General features: G+C 36.4%; 3 protein-coding genes across 14 annotated transcripts in view; 2 read left to right on the top strand and 1 right to left on the bottom strand.

The window, feature by feature from the left end:
* Nucleotides 1-6,194, top strand: part of LOC100647940 (5-hydroxytryptamine receptor) — a 168,931-nt gene extending 162,737 nt beyond the window's left edge. For all 7 annotated transcript variants that reach the window (XM_048411475.1, XM_012315707.3, XM_003400253.4 and 4 more), the window contains 3 exons: nucleotides 555-710; nucleotides 1,520-1,680; nucleotides 2,826-6,194. In XM_048411475.1, coding sequence (XP_048267432.1) covers nucleotides 555-710; nucleotides 1,520-1,680; nucleotides 2,826-3,312 — 804 coding nt within the window. In that variant the 3' untranslated portion in view covers nucleotides 3,313-6,194. The remainder of the gene's footprint in view (nucleotides 1-554; nucleotides 711-1,519; nucleotides 1,681-2,825) is intronic.
* Nucleotides 6,195-6,289: 95 nt separating this feature from the next.
* LOC100648068 (neprilysin-1-like) lies at nucleotides 6,290-11,907 on the top strand. 2 transcript variants are annotated; one of them, XM_048411472.1, is made up of 18 exons: nucleotides 6,290-7,084; nucleotides 7,195-7,286; nucleotides 7,365-7,526; nucleotides 7,583-7,666; nucleotides 8,167-8,375; nucleotides 8,435-8,656; nucleotides 8,731-8,823; nucleotides 8,886-9,027; nucleotides 9,103-9,214; nucleotides 10,086-10,179; nucleotides 10,294-10,470; nucleotides 10,539-10,639; nucleotides 10,745-10,803; nucleotides 10,887-10,938; nucleotides 11,011-11,078; nucleotides 11,154-11,293; nucleotides 11,380-11,547; nucleotides 11,638-11,907. In XM_048411472.1, exons 1-18 carry the CDS (start codon nucleotides 7,065-7,067, stop codon nucleotides 11,818-11,820), a joined length of 2,178 nt encoding a protein of 725 aa, XP_048267429.1. In that variant the 5' UTR covers nucleotides 6,290-7,064; the 3' UTR covers nucleotides 11,821-11,907. The 2 variants fall into 2 exon arrangements, with proteins under 2 accessions (XP_048267429.1, XP_048267430.1); XM_048411473.1 differs by lacking the exon at nucleotides 10,294-10,470.
* Nucleotides 11,908-21,633: 9,726 nt separating this feature from the next.
* LOC100643709 (neuropeptide CCHamide-1 receptor) overlaps nucleotides 21,634-22,889 on the bottom strand; it is a 49,458-nt gene continuing 48,202 nt past the window's right edge. For all 5 annotated transcript variants that reach the window (XM_048411467.1, XM_048411471.1, XM_048411470.1 and 2 more), the window contains one exon: nucleotides 21,634-22,834. In XM_048411467.1, coding sequence (XP_048267424.1) covers nucleotides 22,519-22,834 — 316 coding nt within the window. In that variant the 3' untranslated portion in view covers nucleotides 21,634-22,518. The remainder of the gene's footprint in view (nucleotides 22,835-22,889) is intronic.

The following is a 22,889-nucleotide window of genomic DNA, read 5'->3' as shown; positions in this document are numbered from 1 at the left end:
GGTAACGTATAGTTTGAATTTTAATTAGTTTACCCGTGCCGTAAGATGATAATCGTCGGTATAGCGCGCGATAAAACAACCGTACGTAGCTTATCCACGCGTTATTATCCGAGGGTTAAATTTCTACGTGGAAATTCTGTTTGAGAATCGACGAGTATATCGAAATTTCCTACTCGTATCTAGTAATCAATCCACCGTCCTATCCCTAACAGTCAATAGCTAATCGAATCTGAATCCCACGATATCCCATCGCATGTTGGAGATAGTTGCTGCTATGGAATCCGAGATTTATGATCGCTTAATACTGTTGCAATCGAGTAAGCTGATTATCTCGAACCAATGAGGTGGAAACGTTTCATGCCACTTTGAAAACGGTTTTACTATTTTAATCCTGCAAATATCATCGATATGCAGCCGTCTTTGGCCTCGATCTGAATATTAATTTCGAACGGGTCATTATAAAAATATTTTGAAGAGAAAAGGGAATTCTCGTGTTACGAGGATTCGTCAATTCTAGAGTGTGATAGCCGGTGAAAGAATTTCTTTACTTTCAGGCAAGGAATCCACGGCGGATCGGTATGTTGATCGTCACCGTCTGGTTGGTGTCCTTAGGAATCTCGTTGGCACCTCAACTTGGCTGGAAGGATCCTGATTATTTGGTCCGTATAGCGGATGGGACGTGTCTCGTGTCGCAGGACCCTGCATACCAGGTACCTGCTCCTTGATAAATCAGAATCTTCCTCGAGTTATTTCGAAATTACATCTCTAAACCTTTATTAATCCGTTATAAGTCGAATCTGGTGACAGCGGTCTACAAATTAATTTTCTTTCCTCGCGTATAAGGTTCGATTGTCTTTGTACTGTATTCAGAAATAAAAATCGCACACGAAACATACGACACGTGTATCTTTGTTGATTTTCTGACGTTTATGTCATTTGCTAGGTAAACAGGAGTATAATACGAAATGCTGGAAGAAGGACTATTTGCCAGATAGTCGAAGAATTTGATAGATACGATGTTTATTTAGAAAACAAATGAAAAGTTTATTTTGTAGGGAGCGAAATATTTTTGAAAATATGTTGGAAATATCGAAGAAATATCGGGCAAGGTGACAGAAACACGTATTATATACAAGGATCAAATGAAAAGAAAGTTTCGATATAGAATTGGTTGGCAACATATTGAATTCTAAAATTACTCTTCCATAAATAATAAAAACTCTGCGTGATTGAAAAAAAAATCTGATCACAGATTGGAATTCAGCGAAAAAAAAATACACGAAGACCAATGCAAATATTCACTGTGACAAACACCGGTGTTTGTTAACCGGAGTAATCTTCCTGTGAAATTGAAATTCATTCAATTGAAACTCGTTACGTAACGATATTACTCGCCCGTTATTGCATAACGATATCATTTTTTCTTTTTTTTTTTTTTTTAGAAGAGTATGACCTTTCCTATATATATAAGAAATACTTACCATTCGATTGTGTGAAATTTTCTTAAATATATTTGCAGATTTTTGCCACATGCGCCACTTTCTACCTGCCGCTGCTCATTATTCTATTCCTGTATTGGAGGATATTTCAGGCGGCACGAAAGCGAATTAGAAAGAGACCAGGAACTATCGTGCAACCACCTCGTGAAAGAAGAGGCATCCTTAGACTCGTCACAAGAAGGTTCCGCTTCTCCCCCACGAATCTGAATAGATACACGGTTGCGAGGCTCGTTAGCGGCGTGCCTTAACTATCCTTCCCCATTCGTGATTTTCACGAGGCCGGTTTCTTGCGCGCCACAGACTAATTACGTTGCTGAATCGCTGAGAATACTTATACGTAACAGCTTGTTAACGTTACGTTGCATTACGTTGCATTTCTAGCAGAAATCTTGTTAAACGTACGCTCATGTTGCTCATAAATGTGTGGACACTTTGGTCGATTTGCATAAAAAATACTTGAACGTAATAGCAACACGTATGAATTAATGGGAAACTTAGGATTCCAGGGAAACATTCACTATCCTCCTGGAGAATCGATAAATTCATTCAACTACTAGGACATCAAACTGATAAATTCCATTTTCTGGATATTGTCTAATCTTCGTAATGGAACAAAGTGAATGGGCTGGGATTTTTCAGAAACCAAACGACTAATCTCGAAATGTGTCCATACATCGTACGAAATACAAATTCATTGAAAAACTTATCGTTATTTATATTAAAATTGTATATATAATTTATCGAAGCATTATTGGTTTTTCGATATTACTGTCAGGATTATAGTCTATCAATTTGAACGAATCTTATGCATTTTATGTAAGTATAGTTTGACAACTAAATGAATCGACAACTCTCTAAAAACAACAAAATTGCTCCATAACGTTTGACACTTGCAAATACCAATCTTTTTATTACGCGTTAACATTTAGCATCGTTATTTAACTACATTTTATATTTTGCGATAGCTCCAACAGAGAATGAAATCCTACCAAATTCAAATAATCCGCATGATTTACAAATATCATAGAATTACGGCCATTCGTAATTTTATAACTAGATTATGTATATTCTATCGCAAATAACCAAATGTCCATATACTTTTAAGCGAACATAGAATATTTCTATCGAGCCACTACCGCAGAATCGATTTTAATTCTCATTCGATTAACACAGGCGTATTCTTAATTTTCTAATGAAACTTACGTTCTATGAAACACAATGAAACATCCCTGTACTTTTTTATGACAGTATAAAATATCCCTATCCACCTAAGGAGGTCAAAAATAATTTTAATTGCAGCTTGATTAAAACTGACGTGCATTTCAGACCGAGAGAGGAGTCAACAGCGTTCACCATAACAAGATCCACGCCGGACCATTCGTCGATCTCGCCGGAGAAGTCGTCATCGTACAACGGCGCGAACGCGACGCAGTCGACCACCGTCACACCATCAACGGTATCAACGACAACGACTATCACGACGACCACTGTAACCAATCCTTCTAGCAGCCATTCGACCTCCTCGAGCAAGAGAACACGCGAGACGATCGAGTCGAAACGCGAGAGAAAAGCTGCGAAAACGCTCGCGATAATCACCGGGGCGTTTGTTGCGTGTTGGTTGCCGTTCTTCTTGGTCGCGTTGCTTCGTGCCACTTGCGATGCCTGCGAACCACCAGAGCTAATAGCGAGTGTCTTCCTGTGGCTGGGCTACTTCAACAGCACCCTGAACCCTGTGATATACACGGTATTTTCACCAGAGTTCAGGCAAGCCTTCAAGAGGATGCTTTGCGGTGGTTCCAGGATAATTCGCTGACAGTGGATCTAAATTCGATGAAAAATGAAACGCGACAAGAGAATGAGCAGCGTGCGAGAGAGTAAAATTTAACAGATGCATGAATGAATGATCATCTTGTACATAAAACAGTTACTATTAATTCCTTCCTCTCTTTTGAAATAGTTCAAGTGCTTCGTTCAAATGCCGTATCGTATTTAGGCAAACCTTAGAGATACCATAGATATTTGTCCCCTAAAAGATTCCGTTCGAACGATGAGTTTAACGGCCATTTGGACGCTAATCGAGGTTAACACTTTCGCTGCTATTGACGTATATTGTATGCCGATTTAATTATCTAAGGATTAGCGATCCCGTCGACGCACACGGTACGTCGCTCTGATTATTTCACAATAGGAGACTCTACTGGCGCAATCGTTGAGCTTTCGCGTGTTATAGAATGACCTAAAAAGACTAGAGAAAAGCGTGGAGTAAAGAAATAATTGTTACTCAAGGTAAGGACGCTTTCGATGAAGAAAAATTTGCAATTCCAGAAATGGACAAGTAATATTTAAATACATAGCAGCGAATGTTTTCAATATTTACATGTAGTCGACGTTGCCCGGAAGAGTTTCCCGTGCAATGACGCGATTTTTAGAAATTAAAAGACATTGTGCGTGGCCGATTTGACGGCTGTTTCCATGGAAACGACCGTTTCTAATATAACGCTGCATCTTACGCGAAGAATCCTGTTTATGAAATAGCTCTATATTCCTCGGATATTTCTAACGATAAAATAAAGATACTCTAATCTATCTACTAACGTTTAATTAACGATTGGGAGGACCGCCAAAATACTTTCGAACAGAATGGGGGCGGATCAAAAGCGGAGAAACGAGAGAGCGATTGAAATCTCGGATTGGTGGATTACCAATGACCCAGTTGACGCCTTTGCGATAGTTCCGATCGATTATTTCAAGATTTCAATGAAGGGAACGTCGTCTGAATAGAATTGTCTAGTAACTTATGCTTTACGATTAACGTACGATGAAACAGGAAAATTTCATTCGATTTAATGTAATTCCTAGATCCACAGAAATTGCTGGCGATTTAATTAGACGTCAACGATCTATTATGTGATCAATATATTATGTAAATTAGAACTATCGTATATTTACCGAGGCACGACGAGAGGAAAGGTAATTAAAATCGATTAATTTCTCCTGATTGCTTGAATCGTTCGAAATATTGGTGTCACGAATAACGTATACGCAACAACTATGGAGTACATATGTGTAAACGTACATTTTTTTCGTCGCTGCTCACAAAATCGTTCTGAGATCGTCTTAAAAAAAAAAAAAAAAAACAAAAAAAAAAATAATGATATCGATTAAAGATAACGTAGAGTTAGGTCATCGACGATGAAAATAGACCGTCGATTTCTCTTCATCAAAAAAGAAAAAAGAAAAAAAAATGGTATCGTAGTTTCCACTGATGTTCCATTGAATTCGCGAATTAGAACGACGCCTTAACGTCGTCCTGTTGTAAATACTATGGCGTTTCTATAGCAAATAATCTTCCTTCCCTAAGGTATTTAAATGATTCGGTGATAAAGAAAAAGGTGGCCAGGTCGATCAGCTTGCGCTAGCTAGTTCGCATCGTTGTTCTCGAGTAGCAGGTGATCGAAATTTTGCGCTTCCGTGTCGCGTTCGATTGCTCACGATTTCGATTTGGCGCGGGGCACGTCGGAAGAGACCATCTTCCACGATCTGTTAACGTTTCACGATCGTACATACACATCTGAATCGTGTTTTCTTCGAAGAAGGAAACACTTTTTATAAGCTGCTTGATTTAAAAAAATTGTTTATCGAATAATTGGTCCCTTCCTTCTTTCCAATTTCTTTGATATCTCAGTCGTAATTTTTAATGATCCACCGCAGATTTAGCTTTAATCAAATTTTTTTATTAAATGCCTCTTCCTTTCCTCCTGGATATTTTCATTAATATTTCGATCGATCGCGCCCTTTGTGTAATTCTTTGCACCTTTAATTTTATCCTTAATATGCTTAAACGTTTATGTGATTTTCCAATGAATAAATTTCTTTCTGAATATTTGCGTTAATATTAAATTATAATATATATTCGTCTCGTTTTCTCCGTATGGCGATATAATAAAAACGGGACGTTTCATTTGATTCTACTTTTTTTTTTTTTTTTGTAGTCTTTTATCGAAATTTTATAGCACAACGTTTCTTCCTTCTCCTCTGAATATATATTATAATATTTCAATTGACTCTGCATCTGTTTATTTCAATTCCATGCGCTCTTTGCTTTTCCCTTCCATTTCAACGACGTAATTATTCCACTTACTTTTACATCATTTTTCTTTTATCAAGTTTCCAAAATCTTATATCCAGACACGTAAAGTAACAAGCTACGTGTTGGTAAATCGTCAGAAGATTGTATCAACGATCGTCCAATAACACTTTACTATGTACGAATGCATACTCTGTCTACTAGCGAGTTATTGTTGTTATATCAGCGTTCGGTGGTAAATTCTTTGAACTCTGTAGAGCAATGCGAAGATCGAAATAAAATAATAAACAGCGAGATGAACGAAGAAAACGTATACTAAGCTACAGTAGTACAGAAATATGTTCTATTTGTCCAGCGATTTAATTAGCTTAAGATTGATTCAATCCTTTTTCGATGATGCAATATTAAAATAAACGAGGTCGAGGCGAAGTCCCATGGTGTTCGAATGTGGCGTGAAAACGTAGGAAACATACATACGTTTTAAAAAAGAGAGGTGAGGAAACACGGGACGAGAAACGAAAAAATACCAGAACGTTTACAACGATGCTTCGTATGTATATTATTTCTTTGCAATCGCTGATGTAAATAAATGCAACAGTTTAAAAAACCGTTGGCTAAATCGTTCAATTGACGTCAACTTGATATTCCGTTCTTTGCTTCCTATCAGCTTGTCCGCTTTCTTTCTTTCTCTCTCTCTCTCTCTCTCTCTCTCTCTCTCTTTGTTTTCGTTATTTTCTAAAAAAAGGAAGCTGTTTATTAACCGCGTTGATGCATCGTAGGAGAACGAGAGAAAATTTCCACTCGGGCTTTATCAGAGGTTCTTGCTCGTCGACGTGAGAATTTTTGTTGATTTAACGAATGAATTGTTCGACGGTTACCATGCTATATTTCACCGTCGAACATACTGATCAGCGATAATTATTAGCGGCGACACATCGATCGAATAATATAACGAATGTTCCCTCTCGTAATTGGACAATATGTCTTTATTATTTTCGACGACAGTGGAACGTCACCAAAGCAAACAGAGTCTGATGAAACATTACAGTGGCGATATATGCAGAAATGTTCGAGTCACTGGCCAGGAAATACTGATACTATTAACTCCTAATCAGCAATTCGCGATATTGACAATCGATGTTTCGTTTAAAAGCTGACAGAGGCGCTAAACGTTTCTGAAATACCTTTTCAGAGACAACCGATAGATAGAAATGAAATACGTTGTGTGATTTGATTTTCTGATAATACAATGAGAAGAAATTATTTTCGAAATTCTGTCTGGCGAGTGTGCAACGAATTGCACGGCGACGGGGAAATGTCGATGCAAAAATCATTCGAATGACCGATTAATAAAGATATCGTATAACGCCTCCGTGATATAAAATTATTATCGGCTATTTGGCTCTGCAATAAACGCTGGAAATTCAGATTCGATAATTAGTGTCGTCGTGAACATTAACGGTATTATTTCGCAGACGATGTTGCTTGAAATTTTCCTGTACGTGACAATTCAATCTATTTTCCTTTTTATTCAAATTATTTCATTTCAATTATACTATTACGACAATTATGTAAAATCAGACAAAGTCATTCTCAGTTGTTATACAGATTCTCTTTGATAATTTTCATCGATGCAAGGGCGACCGATGTAACAAACGATGGACGTTCCATGTGTTTAACTGAGGAGTGTAAAAGATTCGGTAAAGTTTTATTCAAAATAGAAAATAGCTAGGAGAAAATAATAAGGGAACGTTTTCTTTGACGATCGTATAAAACAGCCATGAGGATACTAACGAACATGAACGCATCCGCGGATCCCTGCGTGGACTTCTATGAATATGCATGCGGCAACTGGCCAACGATACATTCGCTTCCACTTGGAGAGAATTCCTGGCAATTGCGAGCCATTTCTGACAACGAGAACAAAAGAAGAATCGAGGGTAAGTTTCACCCGTTTCGTAAATTCCCTTTGGGGATAACGAATAAAATTTTGCAGAAATGATGAAGATGGAGTTGCGAGGCGACGAAATCTCACCGGTAAAAATTGCGAAACAATGGTACAAAACTTGTATGGACACAGGTAGTGATCTAATTAAATTACTAATTTATAAACGATTGGCCACTACACGATAGACAATAATTAATCCGAAATTAATACTGGAATTATTGGTGACTTAAATATAAAGTACCAGAGAAATTGAAGTGAAAGCTAATTGAAGAGATGCATAAAAAATACAAAATACATAAATGTTAACGTTTTGTAAATTTATGAAATTTCTATGGAAAAAATGGGAAATTATAGGACTTGTAAGTTATAAAATTTCTATCCAAAGTAGAAATTGTTGTAAATTTTATAAAGTTACAAAACATCTAGAAGCAGTTAAGATTTAATGAAAGTTATAATAATAATCCATAAAATTTCTATACAAAAGTAGACATCGCCAATTTTGACTGTTCTGGTACCTTTGCACTGGTTTTATGGGATATTATAATTTAACGATTTGAAATGTTGTTAAATTTCATTATAAAGAAATTATCCATGAAAATTTTATCGGTTCGATAATTTTCCACTGCTCGTAGAGGATATGAATAAGCGAGGTATGGAACCGATACTCTTCATATTGAATGAAATCGGTGGATGGCCGATAATAATAGGAAAAAACAAATGGCGCGACAGTGAACAGAAATGGCAGAATATCGACGATTATTATGCTCATTTAAGAGGATCTAATTTGTTGCATGATGTCCGAGTCACGGCGTATGGTGATACCAAAGAGGAGACTGTGGTTGTGAGTAATCGATTCTATTCGTACGTAACAATTTTAGAAATTCCTTCAAACGTTTCTAGTTAGACGTTCCCGACATGCCACCGTATTCGTGGATGCTCGAAGAATTTTTCGAAGCTGACAACGAGACACTAACAATCACTGATAAAAGAGATTTTAGTTATTGGAAATACATTGTGAAGATAATTTCGAAAACAGCTGAGGCTGGAGGATTTAATACAACAAGGAACCAGTTAGAAGAGGAAATTGAAGATATATTTAATTTCGAATGGAAATTGTTGAAGGTTTCATTAGTTTAAAAAATAGTTGCTTTACTATGGACTCTGTCACCGACTAAAATTATAACAATAATTTACAGATAAGCAGTATGGTAAATGATTATGTAAATATGACTGTGGCAGGCTTCCAAAAATGGTACGATAATTTAAAGCCACGTACACACAAATCTATGGTAAATATTTTATTTTTAATGGTTTTTAATGAGTCGTTAATTGACAAAAGTATTTCTTACAGGTAAATTGGATAGACAAGATAATGGATATTTTTAATGAATCGGGTATCGATATCTCTGAAGACACGATGTTAAAAGTAACCTCACCTGATTACTACGAGAAATTAATTTCCTTACTCGATGAAACTCCAAGCAGAACCATAGGTAAAATCATAATGATTTAAGACGAATATAATTGTCCACAATACTTGTTCCATGCATTTATTATTTGTCAAACAGTGAATTATCTTCATTGGAGCTTCGTTTCATCGATGATCACAGAAACTACCGACGAAATGCGAAAATTGGATGAGAAAATGACTGGAAATGATTCAAACGTGCAACAAAACAGGTTCGTATAACAGATTATAGAACTTTTATAAAATAGAATCAACGTAGAAGTTAATGTAGAGTTTAAGTATTGATCGAAATGAATTGCAATTGACTTATGCTGAATAGACTGGGAATATTTATGAATTTGTGCGAAATTTAATGCTTTCAAGAGCAAACTTTTTTTAGCTTGTAAAAGAAACTAATTTTTCTTAATTGTTAATAATAGATATACGTCTATTCGGGTGGTTTTGCTTTATAGAGAAGAAGAAATTTTAATGCACGTAATACACTAAAATTTCAAAGTAGTTTCACCCCAAATTTATTTATCATATTAAATTTATTAATTAATAATTAGCTAAAGTATACGTAGCATGGAAAAATTAAAAGTGCAAGAATGCGCAGAACGTACATAATGTACGCTGATGTATAAAATAAACACGGTGCTGTGCTCTTTATAATATTCAGTGAGTGAAGTAAACTTCTCTCTACGTTCTTTAATTATAATTTTTCTATGTTTTTTATAAGAATTTCATAACTGAAAAACTTCTAAATTCGGAATTTTTCATAGAAATGTTGTAATTTACAAATTTACAAATTCCCGATTTCTTCTATGAATTTTAAAAACTTGTTTCTTCGATTGTATGAAGTTGCATAAGCGTTCGTAGTCCAGTGACATGGAATCTAGAAAGCACTAAATAATCAGAAAATATCTCACGTTAAATTTGAAGCATCTGCGGAAAGTAGAACAGCGACTCGAGTAAAATACGAATATGGCGCAATTAAGATTATGACGTGCACGTATGTAGCGGCACGTGGCGGTGATTTAATTTAAATTAGCCGTTCGAATTACCTGGTTGCGGGTGGCGCGATTATTTTCGAATTATTCGTAGGTCGGACTGGTGCATCAAGAAGATGGAATTAACGAAAGTCATAGCACACGTGGAATACGCAAGAAGATATTTCTCCGATGACATGATAGAAACGGTAAAATTCTCGTGCCATTTACATGGGCAGAATAAGGGTGCAAATTAAGAATTACGTAAGTTAGATCGACAGATTAAATTATACAGATAAGACTTTTGTTTTCTGATAAATCAGGCATTGAATGCGTTGGATGACATAGAAGAGGAAATGAAGATAGAAATTAAAGAATCGAATTGGGCGAACAAGGAGATAAAAGATTTGGCTTTAAGAAGAATTAAGTTTATAAAAAAAAATATTGGTTACCCGGATTGGTATAATAACGCGACTATCATGGAAAATTATTCTGCAAATGTTTGTCAATCTTTTATTTATAATAATCTTGAGAATAGAAAGTTTCATGGTTTAACTTTAATTTACAGCTTACAATGGGACCGAAGTATTTTGAAAATGTATTGGAGGTTCAGAGATATTATAAATTAAAGGAATTGCGTCTCTTGAAGCATAAAGATATAGTGGAACCGTAAATATTAGTATTTAAAATTAATTTAATCTGAACTTATAATTTACATTAATTATATACTGTTATAATCTAATGCTTAGCATTTATTTGTCTTTCTGTGTATAGATGGATTATCGATCCTTTGACTCTCAATGCAATTTATTTGAGCCAGTCGAATTCAATTAGTAAGTGCCATTTATTTTGCTATATGTATATAAACACACGTAATGTATCAAGCCACTAAGGTTTGATTTTCCTAATTGTACAGCTGTACCCTTGGCGAATTTACAGGAACCATTTTTCAGCAGAAATCAACCAAAGTACGTCAAAAAATTTCTCTTTAAATTCTCATTCGGTCACTGAATCTTTAATTACGATATCTTTTCCTTCAGTACGATTAATTACGCGTTGACTGGGTTTTTATTAGCACACGAATTGCATCATCCATTTGACGAGCTAAGTAAGTAGCTCTATTTCGTCAAAATTCATACCATTTTTACTCGTGACTGTTTTATTAACTTACAGATATTTTCAGGGCGTCTTTTCAATGAACGTGGCGAGGAAATAAACTGGCCAGATGAAATGACGAAGCAATACTATAAAAGTGCTCAGTGTTTCGTTGATCAGTACGACAACTATACTTTAGATGGAACATCTTCTGGTCCAAAAATCAAGGTAATAATTAATATCATTGCGATAAATATTTATCAAGAATTTTATAATCAAACATAAATATCACTGATATGTCAATTATCGAACAGAATTATGGCAATCAGACTTTCGACGAAAATATGCCAGATACCATGGGATTAAGAACTGCATTCAAAGCGTACAAACGAAGAGAAATAATAAACGGCAAACCAGAATCAACACTGCCTGGCTTGGAAATGTTCAACAATAATCAAATTTTCTTTCTATCGTCTGCTAATGTACGCATTCTAATAAAGAATAAAACCTTTCTTCGATGTATGTTCTGTTTTACTTTGTTTTCATTTGATTTTTTCTTCTTTTTCTTTAAGTTATGGTGTGAAACCAGAGATTCCCAAACGTTAGTCACAGATGCCAAATTAGACATACATAGTATTGGACGATTAAGATCCATAGGGACTCTTTCGAATAATGAGGATTTCACAGCTACATTTTCCTGTCCTTTGGGCAGCCCTATGAGTCCTAAGAAGAAGTGTAACATATGGAAGATATAGCAGGTATATTTCAATTAAATGTTCAATTCAATTATTCCATTCAATTTAACATACTATTGTAGCAATAAAATAAAGAAATGAAACGAAGTGAGAAGTGTGCGTCTATTTTCATCTTTGTGTTCTCAAATCGGTTATATGTTATCAGACGTAGATAATGCGATCGGTACAACTATTACAAATATAACATAATCTTATACTAATATAATACGATGGTAACTCGAAAAATTGATAACGCAGTAGAAATAGTAACGCACGAGAGATTTCGTAACGAAAAAGTAAAGCGCGAGACCCACTGATGATATTCGTAGTTTGGCCTACGCGGAGGTGCAACTTTCCCTTTGATGGCTGTTGGTATCAAAAGTTAGAACAATGTGCGCATTCGCGTACCTTGGGTTTCGAATATGGAGCAGCGATAGATAGAAAAATTTTTAGTAATTGTATCGATAAAACAGCAAAACATCGGTAGTCGAAAGTCACAAATGTCACGCCTATTCCGTATCTCGTCGGTAATACTATCAGTGATGACTGTGATAATCCCTATATTCGTAGAGAACGCAAGAAACACTGGTTTTTTGACAGGTCGGTATTTCGTAATCTGAAACGCGAAGTTCCATTCAATGTCACGTCTATCCTATCCTTAATCGATGCTCTTAGTCAATGGTATATCCCATCTGCATTATCGATTTAGAAATTTCCTTTTTACCATCGACCAGTACGACGCTCTCCCGAAAATTTTTTTAAAGTGAATTCCTCAATAACCGGTGGAGATTTTTGAATAAAATGTGGTGATTTGTATTGAGAGAATATCTATGTATGGTATTTTTACCACTGATCAGATTTTGTGATTCTATTAAGAGAACAAGGCGTGAATGGTTCGGACTTTTATTAAGATTTTTTAACTAAAACGAGAGCGTATTTTAATAACAGATTAAGGGAAGAGGATGGAGTTGGTAGGTTTGGCTTGCAAGTCAGTGTCCGACAGAACAGGGATGATATCTAGGTTTTCGTTTTTATCGACGCTCGGTTTCCTGAAGAATAGCTCCCTTAATAAAACGAGAGCGTATTTTAATAACAGATTAAGGGAAGAGGATGGAGTTGGTAGGTTTGGCTTGCAAGTCAGTGTCCGACAGAACAGGGATGATATCTAGGTTTTCGTTTTTATCGACGCTCGGTTTCCTGAAGAATAGCTCCCTTAATAAAACGAGAGCGTATTTTAATAACAGATTAAGGGAAGAGGATGGAGTTGGTAGGTTTGGCTTGCAAGTCAGTGTCCGACAGAACAGGGATGATATCTAGGTTTTCGTTTTTATCGACGCTCGGTTTCCTGAAGAATAGCTCCCTTAATAAAACGAGAGCGTATTTTAATAACAGATTAAGAAAAGAGGATGGAGTTGGTAGGTTTGGCTTGCAAGTCAGTGTCCGACAGAACAGGGATGATATCTAGGTTTTCGTTTTCATCGACGCTCGGTTTCCTGAAGAATAGCTCCCTTAATAAAACGAGAGCGTATTTTAATAACAGATTAAGGGAAGAGGATGGAGTTGGTAGGTTTGACTTGCAAGTCAGTGTCCGACAGAACAGGGATGATATCTAGGTTTTCGTTTTCATCGACGCTCGGTTTCCTGAAGAATAGCTCCCTTAATAAAACGAGAGCGTATTTGAATAACAGATTAAGGAAAGAGGATGGAGTTGGTAGGTTTGGCTTGCAAGTCAGTGTCCGACAGAACAGGGATGATATCTAGGTTTTCGTTTTCATCGACGCTCGGTTTCCTGAAGAATAGCTCCCTCAATAATGTTCCCTCTGTGGTGGGTTCGTCCAGGTCGCTTTTACCCTTGATACGTAGATTTTGCGGAGGACACGAGATGGTCTCCTTATCGGATTCCTTTTGGATGTCGCTGTCGAAATAATATTGCGATAAAAATTCGAAACTAAAGCTAATCTTTTTAAATAAAATAAAAGCGATCGTGTGAAACTGGTCTGAGCTGGTGTGATGCGAGTTAAATCATTGGCAAATCAATAGATATTTAAGCATTTAACAGCGATCGAAGTATATAGAATACATATAATATTCAAAAATATAGAAAATATTCAAAATAGAGTACTAATTATAACGTTTGAAAAGCAGAATAATCCTCTATGTAGATTGCAATCTTTTACTTAATAAGTTTGGCTGATAAATCAGCCCTACATTGTAAAAGTATACAGGACTAGCGAGAAGTGCAAGACTCTGGTGAAAAAAATGAAAATCTCGTTGAAAAAGATATACCAGTATTATGTCTGTGATTTATCTTTTACCACGCTACTTGAGAGTAAAGTTCATTTTCTTCCTACAATCTCCTACATAAACATACTTTATAGAAACCAGTATTTTTCTTCACCGAGAGGGAAAAATGAAACTTTACTGGAATTCTCTTATTTATCCCGTACAATAAAATCCATCCTACAATTTTCGACCGGTTCATAGTGTTTCCTTACGAAATGATCTCAATGTCCACGGTTTGGCAAGCCTGATGAACCTTTCTCTCGTCATCTTTGCACCGTTCCAATCTCTTCGCCTCGAGTAGTTCTCTTGCTCTTTGAGATTCGCTCTTCAAAGCATTGGTTTCTCCCTGTTGCTCGGCCAGGGCATTCTGCAATTGCGATTTCTCCCTCACCAGATCCTTGACAGTCTGCGTGAGCTCCAGGAATTGTTTTTCTTGGGTGGCGATCTGTCGCGTCAACAGCTCCAAGATATGTGAAATTCGAGTCTTCAATTCCTTCGCCTCGCCCCGTGCTTCGTTCAACTAATAAAAGACCATTAAATCAGATTGAACTCTTCTTAATCTCTCGGTTTTAACTGTTAAACTGTTGCAGTTACGACACGGAGTATTATTATTTTGAGGAGTTTCAGAAACTTTACGACTTGATCTTTATGCTCGTAGAAAATAAAAGTTCTTCTCTGCGCTACATTTTTCTCGCGTTACCTTGCAAACTGTGCAAACATTTCTTGTCAATAAAATGAGAAAAGTGTATTCCTAGACTTTGTACTACGTCTCGCGAAAGACAAAATGAGCCAGCGAATAAAAACACCAGTTGATGTAATTTTCTATCGATCGGTCAACGACGCATTCCAGTTTTCTTTTCCTTCCAATTACTAAGATCACGTAGATGCTACTGGCACAATTAATGTTTGATTGAAAATTGAGACCAAAGTACGATTTCTTGTTATCTGTTTTATTTCCATAAAACATAAGCTTAATCCAAGTTATCTATATACACTATGCTTAGATTCAGATTAAAGAGATAGATCGTTCTGGTTAAACAACCTGTCACAAGCACGCAACTCAGTATTTCAATACATTGGCAATCTGTAAACGCGTGTAGTTGCCCCTTGCACTCCCAACTTGCTAACTTTCGTGGCATCTCCATAAGCGTGATGCTTATTGAACTATCAGAGACAGACTGGGTTAAGTTGTTCAAAGAGGTAAAACTGCCACCGATCCACCAATTGAGCCAGCACCAACGTTTGCCTTCTAAATATTTACATTTTTAGAATGCTAAAGGGGAATATTCGACGTGTGAGAGTGTAAATCGATTGAAAATTATTGCAACTGGAATGTTAACGGTACGTTCAGGTAGCAAACGTGAAAATTTCGCTATCAAAACCAAACGATCATCGTATCAACCTCTGCTACTAAGCTTCCACTTTCCATTCATTTTTTTTCATTTTTCGTTTCAATCAACGAACAACAAACGCAGAATACGCCACGTGGAATATATCGATCCTCGCTAGATCGTCGAAGTTAAACTGCATCGAGCACGAATCCGAAACAATTTCAGTTGGATAAAGCGAAATCAATCTAGGGACTCCTGTGTACTGTTGGCCTGATGGCTCAAAGTTCAGTTGAAACTATGGCCCACGGTTAATGAAGAAAGTGAATCGATGCTTCGATATCTCTGCTTGCGGAGCATGATCCTTTTGCACAAGTTTTCCCAATCCATTACATTATACCGCGTCAATACACCGTAGGTAGACTCATAAAGCTATATATGTAGCAAACGAAGAAGAATTTTGATTTAAAGTTACTTGACTAACTGCAAATCAAGATCGGAACTCTAATCCATAGCTAAACCCTATTTCCGCGGGCCAACAATATATCTCAGTTCTTATCAGACACGTATTACCGACATGGGTAAAACTTACACATCACATCCCTGTTTATCACAATCGACTTTTTTTCTTGTTCTTTCCCTTGGCCCCTTATTTTTTAGCCTTGGATTTTCTCTCATTAGAGGGCCTAATCCTTTCACAGTGCGATACAGGAGTGACTTGGGTAGATTATAGAAATCATGGTGGTGTAAGTGAGTTCGTATCTTTCATAGAATAATGTTTCGCGATTATTAATATAAGAAGTTCGTTATACCTTTTAACGTATCACGGCAGAGTGTAAAATTATATCTTAATTAAGCATGAAACTGAAGGAATGCTTGTAAGAAGTGAAATAAGTGATTAAATTCATATTCTTCGGTATCTTCGCTTCTTAATTAAGTACGAAACTGAAGGAATACTTGTAAGAGATGAAATAAGTGATTAAATTCATATTCTCGGTGTCTTCGCTTCTTAATTAAGTATGAAACTGAAGGAATATTTGTAAGAAATTAAATAAGTGTTTAAATTCATATTCTCAGTATTTTCACTTATATCATTATGGTTTTCAATTCACCATATAGTATTAGAAATTTCATATCCTAAGACATTCGCTATGATTAAGATATAACTACCTACTCGTTGAGTTTCACTATTTTTTTTCGTTAGAAATGTCTTCAGTTTACGCGATGATTTTTGTTCCAATAAACTGGCCACTACTTTATTTGTCTCCCTAATCGTAAGATATCTTTTCGCGACGTACGAAAACTAAAGGGCAAGGCTCCCTACGAATATATCTACCATAAATTTATAGGTGACTTTTTCATAAAGTTTTCCAATTGTCTTCTGAGTCGTTCATCCTGAATTTTTCATCACTCGAGTACATTATGAAGGGATTAAACCTCTTTCCTTTGTCATTAAACGTCATTATAAATTTGTAATATCAAAATAAGTAAAAAATAAACGACGAAAATGAGAAAAAGGAAGAAAAGGTAAAGGGACAGTAGAAACAGGAATTCAAGAATAATTGACGTTACTTGGAATTCTAATTGCTCCTTCTCGGTTTCGCGGCGGTCAAGGGATTTCTTGTACTGCAGCCTCATTGCTTCCTTCTCGGATTCGCTCACTGTCAGCTCCGATTTGGCATCGCGCATTTCTTTGGTGCATCTGTATAAAAACTCACCTATTTTTCGCGGAATATTGAAACACCGCAGGGAATTGCGAAAATTTACACGCGTAACTTGAGCGTGAAATGCGTCTCAACTCTGATCGATTTACTTTACCGCGGCAAACGAGAGAGAACTCGATCGTGTGAAGTTACGAGATCGCATGTTACATTCTCGTAAAATTCTCTCCCTTTAATTTACCCCATGTTAATTACGTAATTCTCAATTGCTAACTTTTATTTTCACGCACGGCGGAATTTCCACGACGTAGCTGCTATGATTGCTATTTGGCAAATAAGGTAGGGCTATCCGAGTCCACTTAAATAAATAGTTTGCCTTGTAATTCGTCAAATCCGATTACGAACAATTTTTGAACGATTCACATTTGGAACCGGAACTATTAAACTTGCTCGTGAGAAAACAGTGAAATGTATTATATTTATCGAAATGAAAGAAGTTTTTACAACTATATTTATCATTTTTCATATATATATATATATTTTCTTTTTTTGATATTTTTTCCTGTTAGACCTAAGCGTACACGATATTTTCTCATTTGTTCGTTACTGCAAATGCTATTTATAAGGACTAATAGTGATTCATAGCGAACAATAAGCTTGATTATTCTGTGTAAAGTTGGAGATTAAATTTTAAAAGATCGAAGCTTAGGTGACTCAGATAACTCCACCTTCCTAGTTTTTGTTTTTACAAGCAAAAAGCAACGGAGCCACTATAATCGTCATTATCTTAATTAAGATCTCAGTATCCAACTCGTAATACGCAGATTGTCACAGAAAAATCTCGACTAATCACTGATGCAGGTCCGGCGTGCGCGATCGTTCCCAAGGGTTATCTTCGAACGTCCAACACGAATTACACGGTCAAACTTTTAATAGCCATCGCTGACTCTCTAATCAGTTCTCGTGATAAATCTCTCCGTTACTGTCCAACCGGTATTACCAACTGCAGGAAGTAATCGCGCACACTGTAATTTATTCGCACTGTATATCTTGAGGATCGATGAAAGAGCGAAATGAACGCGACAGAAACGAAGAAATGAAAATAGGGTGACAAAGTGTTTGAATGATCCTACGATAAGGATTTATTCGTCGCGGCAATCGATGTTTATTTAAGCTACGAGTTAACTAATATCGGTCGACCAAGAACTGAAGCAGAAATAAATTTCGCGGCTTAAGATATAAGAGACAAAATAAATGGTAACGTGTCGGTTTCCTCACTGATGGCGGATGCGTGGCGATATAAAGTGGCTGAGAAGGGAATTGAGATTAATTCTGCAGTTTCTGTAGATACCCACAAGCATCATCTTTTATCTATTCCGTGAGATTAATAACTTGGTAGTTCACTGATTCTAATGGGTTTTAGTTCTACGTTGGCTACTAAGCCAATAATAAAATAAATACCAATTTATTTCAATGTGTTAATTCATAATATCAACGACAGGGTATTTTGGATCTACTATTTACAATAAATCAGATTTTTGTTATATTATAGAATATATTTATATATATACAGCGAGAGACACCTAAGAGTTTAAGGTGAAATATTTTCCATACTATTAATTATATGGGAAAATGTTTTAGATTAAGATTGAATGGCTTCAAGGGGATGTTATTAGCTTCTTTGTAGGTGGGTGCATAAAAGTCATGTGGAGATCAACTTTGTTTTTTTTTTAATCGAATTGTATATCCTTTAACACGTTAATCGATGCAGCTGGAAATTTTCTATGGAAACTTATAAACCTACTTATGTCGAACAACTATTCTTTTACTAAATACTTTAACCTTTAATTCGTAAAACTTACAGAATGAAAGACGAAAAAACCAAATACGATAGCAGTTCCTCGCGTCTTTCCTTGTTTATCATCAAGTTTTACAAACTAAAAGTTAAAATACCTACTAAACTAATCATTTGTTGACATAAGTAAGTTAATAATTTTCTCTTGAGAATCTACAACTTCATCGATACCAAGAAACCATTCGACTTCTATCTGAAACATTTTTCCAGATAATTAACAGTATCGAGAATATCTCAGTTTAAACACTTAGGTGACTCATTCTGTATATATACTTTATATCTCATTACAAAATTTTTTACGCAAAATCAGTTTCTTAATTCCTCTTACTGAGGTTGGTTTACTTTGTTGGCTTTTTTATTTTATTCTTCTTACTGGTCTTAATAAATAAAAAAATACATTCTCGAAGCCTCTTACTTCGTATCCATTAAACATCAAAATTACCAAAATTGCCAAAATTCCCTGGACTGTATCATAACGTGTTTTATGAAAAATTGAGGAATAAAGTATTTGAAGAAATTGAAGGGCGAAGCTTGAACAAAAATTGGAAAAGAAGTAAATGTCGTGGCTGGGATATAAGAGGATGATAATGAAAATGAATGGAAACACTCCTTCTTGTATTAATTACGGATGTATGGCGACACAAAGTGGCCGAAGAGGAAATTTACTTAATTAACTGCTTAACCAGCAAAGCTATCCTTCTCCTGTCAGCGGGACAGAGATCTTGAATGTGGGGGAACGAGGCCGCATCGTCGTCCGCGTCTGCGGTCTCACCTCTGCATTTCCAGCAGAATTTCTCGTCAGCTTTCACCTCTTCGCTCTCTGTCGAGATCGTTTGTCTGCTCGAAGATTAAACAGTCACAACGCTTCCCTTTATTAACGGTAGAAATGGACGCCACGTTGCTAGGGCTCGATGCAAGGAACATCTCTGATACACGAATTTCCCTCGGCTTTAACACCGAATGAATGCAAATATTGCACACGGATGCGAAATCCAAACTACGTGCGCGACATAGAATTTAATTTTCATCGACAATTTCGAGCATGTCTCACGAGATAACTAATGTCGTTTATAACTTTGTCGCGTTAAAGACGTACAAATCTACTAAGTAGAAACGCAAGAGACAAAGAATTTTAGAACAGTATAGAATATTTCGACAATTTAATTAATATTAGATTTGCGAAGCGAATTTTTCACGAAGCAAAAGTACTTTTATCGATTCTAAGGTCGACAGCGGAAGCAAAATTAATTTACGACGCAATCAATAGATCAGATATATCATATTTATAATAAAAACATTAGTTAACGAAGCTCTCGTCGCTAATAATATTTGTACTGATCCATATGCTAAATTCCAATTTACATAATCCGAGATTTTTCCGTAGCGTAGCATTTCTGGGATTACGCGTTTTATTACTTAATTTGATAAATTTATAGCTATTTCCTCGATAACAGTATACGATACATAAAGGGATTTTGAGCTGTAATAAAAATTTCGAATACAATATAATCTTTGAAATCTGTCGTAAATTTTTCCTCGAAAATCTTTTAATTTTTATAGAAAAAGAAATTAACACTTCAGAGTATTCGACGAAGAGAAATCACGTTTATCCCTTGTAGCTATACTTCGGGAATTTTCGATGAATGCAAAGTTCGTTCATTCATTGTGTTTCCGCTTTTAACTTCTTCGCGAGGACAGAATTCATTCATCCTGCTTTCACTACTAAACTTTTCCTGAGGAAACAATTCATTTATCGTAGTTCCTCTTGCAGATTCTATATTGCTCAAAAATTCAGAACTAGAACTGCCACGAATAAAGGACATGAGGTGTAATTTACCGTCGCATCGTGCGAACAATGGCCTGATTACGCTAATGTAATGAGTACGGTTGGATCGGTCTTTAACCTAGTTACGTATTAATGCAAGATTGAAATTAGCCCGATTCGGTTACGGACCTTTGTCGTCGCGATGCATATACTCGTTCTCCTGATACATGCGTAGAGTACGTTGATGAAGTCTGGCCAGTCTACACAGAGGAATTGGCAAAATCGATCCGTTAAATTAGCCTGTCGTTCTTTAAATACGACGAAGCATCGGGAACGTGTAACGAGAAATAACGAAAGAAACAAAGAAACGAGAGGGAAAGTGAAATGGGCGTGTTGTACCTCTTGCTCCATCTAATATAAGAATTCATAAGTGTGCCATCGTCGTAGTCGTTTGAATACATCACTGTCGGACATTTCTCTCCGCTTGCAAGACGATTGTGCAATGGGAAAGTGATTACGACACAGAAAGTCAGAAGTCTCTACGACTTTTGAAGTCGATTCTTGTGCCGAGCGTGCAGCGACGACAAATCCTGCGAGAAAACGATTCGTTTCTGTCCAGAGAGCAATCGATGCCCGTTGCTGCCCCCAATGCCCTGAAGTTGAATTTATATTGAGTTTTAAACGACACTTTGTGCAGGAACGACAGTAACGAGCGAGTATTTTCTCGATCGTCCTGTACTGTCCGAGATCAAATATCAAATTGTGGATGAAACGAGATGAAAGCACGAGATATCGGATGAAGCTGGATACGTGGGTCTTCCAATCAAATTAATGGATCGATCACCTTTTATTTCGTTTTCATTTCGTTCCATTTTACCTCGCTTTGTAAACGTTGGAAAGGAAAATAGAAAAACGACGAAGGATAGGTAATAACGTCGACGATTACTTGTCAGAACTTTATTCATAAAATCGGTGCTCTCTAAACGTACAACTGTCGCAGTCTTTGTACTTGCAAATCATATTTTCACACGAATTCACAGAATAATTGCCTAACGCTATAGTTTCGACGACATATATAGATGCATTCGAGGGACAAGATATTGGACGAAAATTTACAGGAAATGACAGAAACGTTAGATATGGACGATCGCTACTTCTATCTCTCTCTTTCAGAAATTGAAGCTAAAGCTTAAGACATTGAGAACGCGGGAGAAAAGTATGATAAGTCCATTCTTGATGGTCTCGTGCCGCTTATAGTTAGTGACTAAAAGGATCTCTGAAATATGAAATCTTAATACGAAGTCTTCAAAGGAAGGAAATAATTTGATAGATTCAAAGATTTTTAGCCTTTGGAGAACTTACGATGTCACGGCCGTTTGGTCGATTTAACCCATTATGAATCAACGTTGAATTCCATAAAATTCATTTTATGATCGCAAAAAGGAACTGCAAGCATTTGTTTCGTATTTCTAGATGCACTAAATAACAACGAAGAAGCTATCAAGAAAATCCTCAGAGTTCCCTTTCAAAGCCATAATATTAAAAAAGGAAATTCAATAAATAAATTGATCGACGGCGACAGGAAATATTGCTTCTTAATGGATCAATCCCAGAGCTAAATGAAGAGCTAGCCTCGACATCGAATTCCTAACAATGTACCGAATTTCAAAATTTTTCTTCCGAGAAACGTGAGGAATCCGACCTAATATATCTTTCGAATGTGATCTTCGCCTAAGAGTTATTGGACCATCGACACGAATAGTGTTTTTCAAATGAAAAGAATATACACGGGCGTGATCATTGGTTGCCGGAAAATCGTTAAATTTTTCAGTCCTTGGAGCTTAACGAACATTCGCGAATGTTCGACTGCTCCGTCGTGGAATTTTGCTGGCTTTTCACTCCATCCTCGATACCGTTAGGACACGCGGTTAGACTAATGGTCGTCTCCTGTTCCTTGATGGGGCCACTGGTTTTGGTGTCGTTTCCAAAGATGGACATGTGCATGGTGTTTCGTTGACCGCGTCGAGAATCGTATCTTTTGGAGCTTATCAACGAGAAACTTTTACCTCGTCCTCGCGAGCTCAAGTCCGATGAACAATGACGTCGTCTGCGGATCCTTCTCGACACGCAACAGAACAGATACCTGCAACGAAATTTGTTACACTTTAACGACTTTAGTCTGTTAGTTGGCTACAATA

This window comes from Bombus terrestris, chromosome 13, assembly GCF_910591885.1.
Source record: "Bombus terrestris chromosome 13, iyBomTerr1.2, whole genome shotgun sequence".
Classification (NCBI taxonomy): domain Eukaryota; kingdom Metazoa; phylum Arthropoda; class Insecta; order Hymenoptera; family Apidae; genus Bombus; species Bombus terrestris.
Note: the sequence above shows the minus strand (reverse complement) of the source record. Positions and strands in the feature narration are given on the sequence as shown.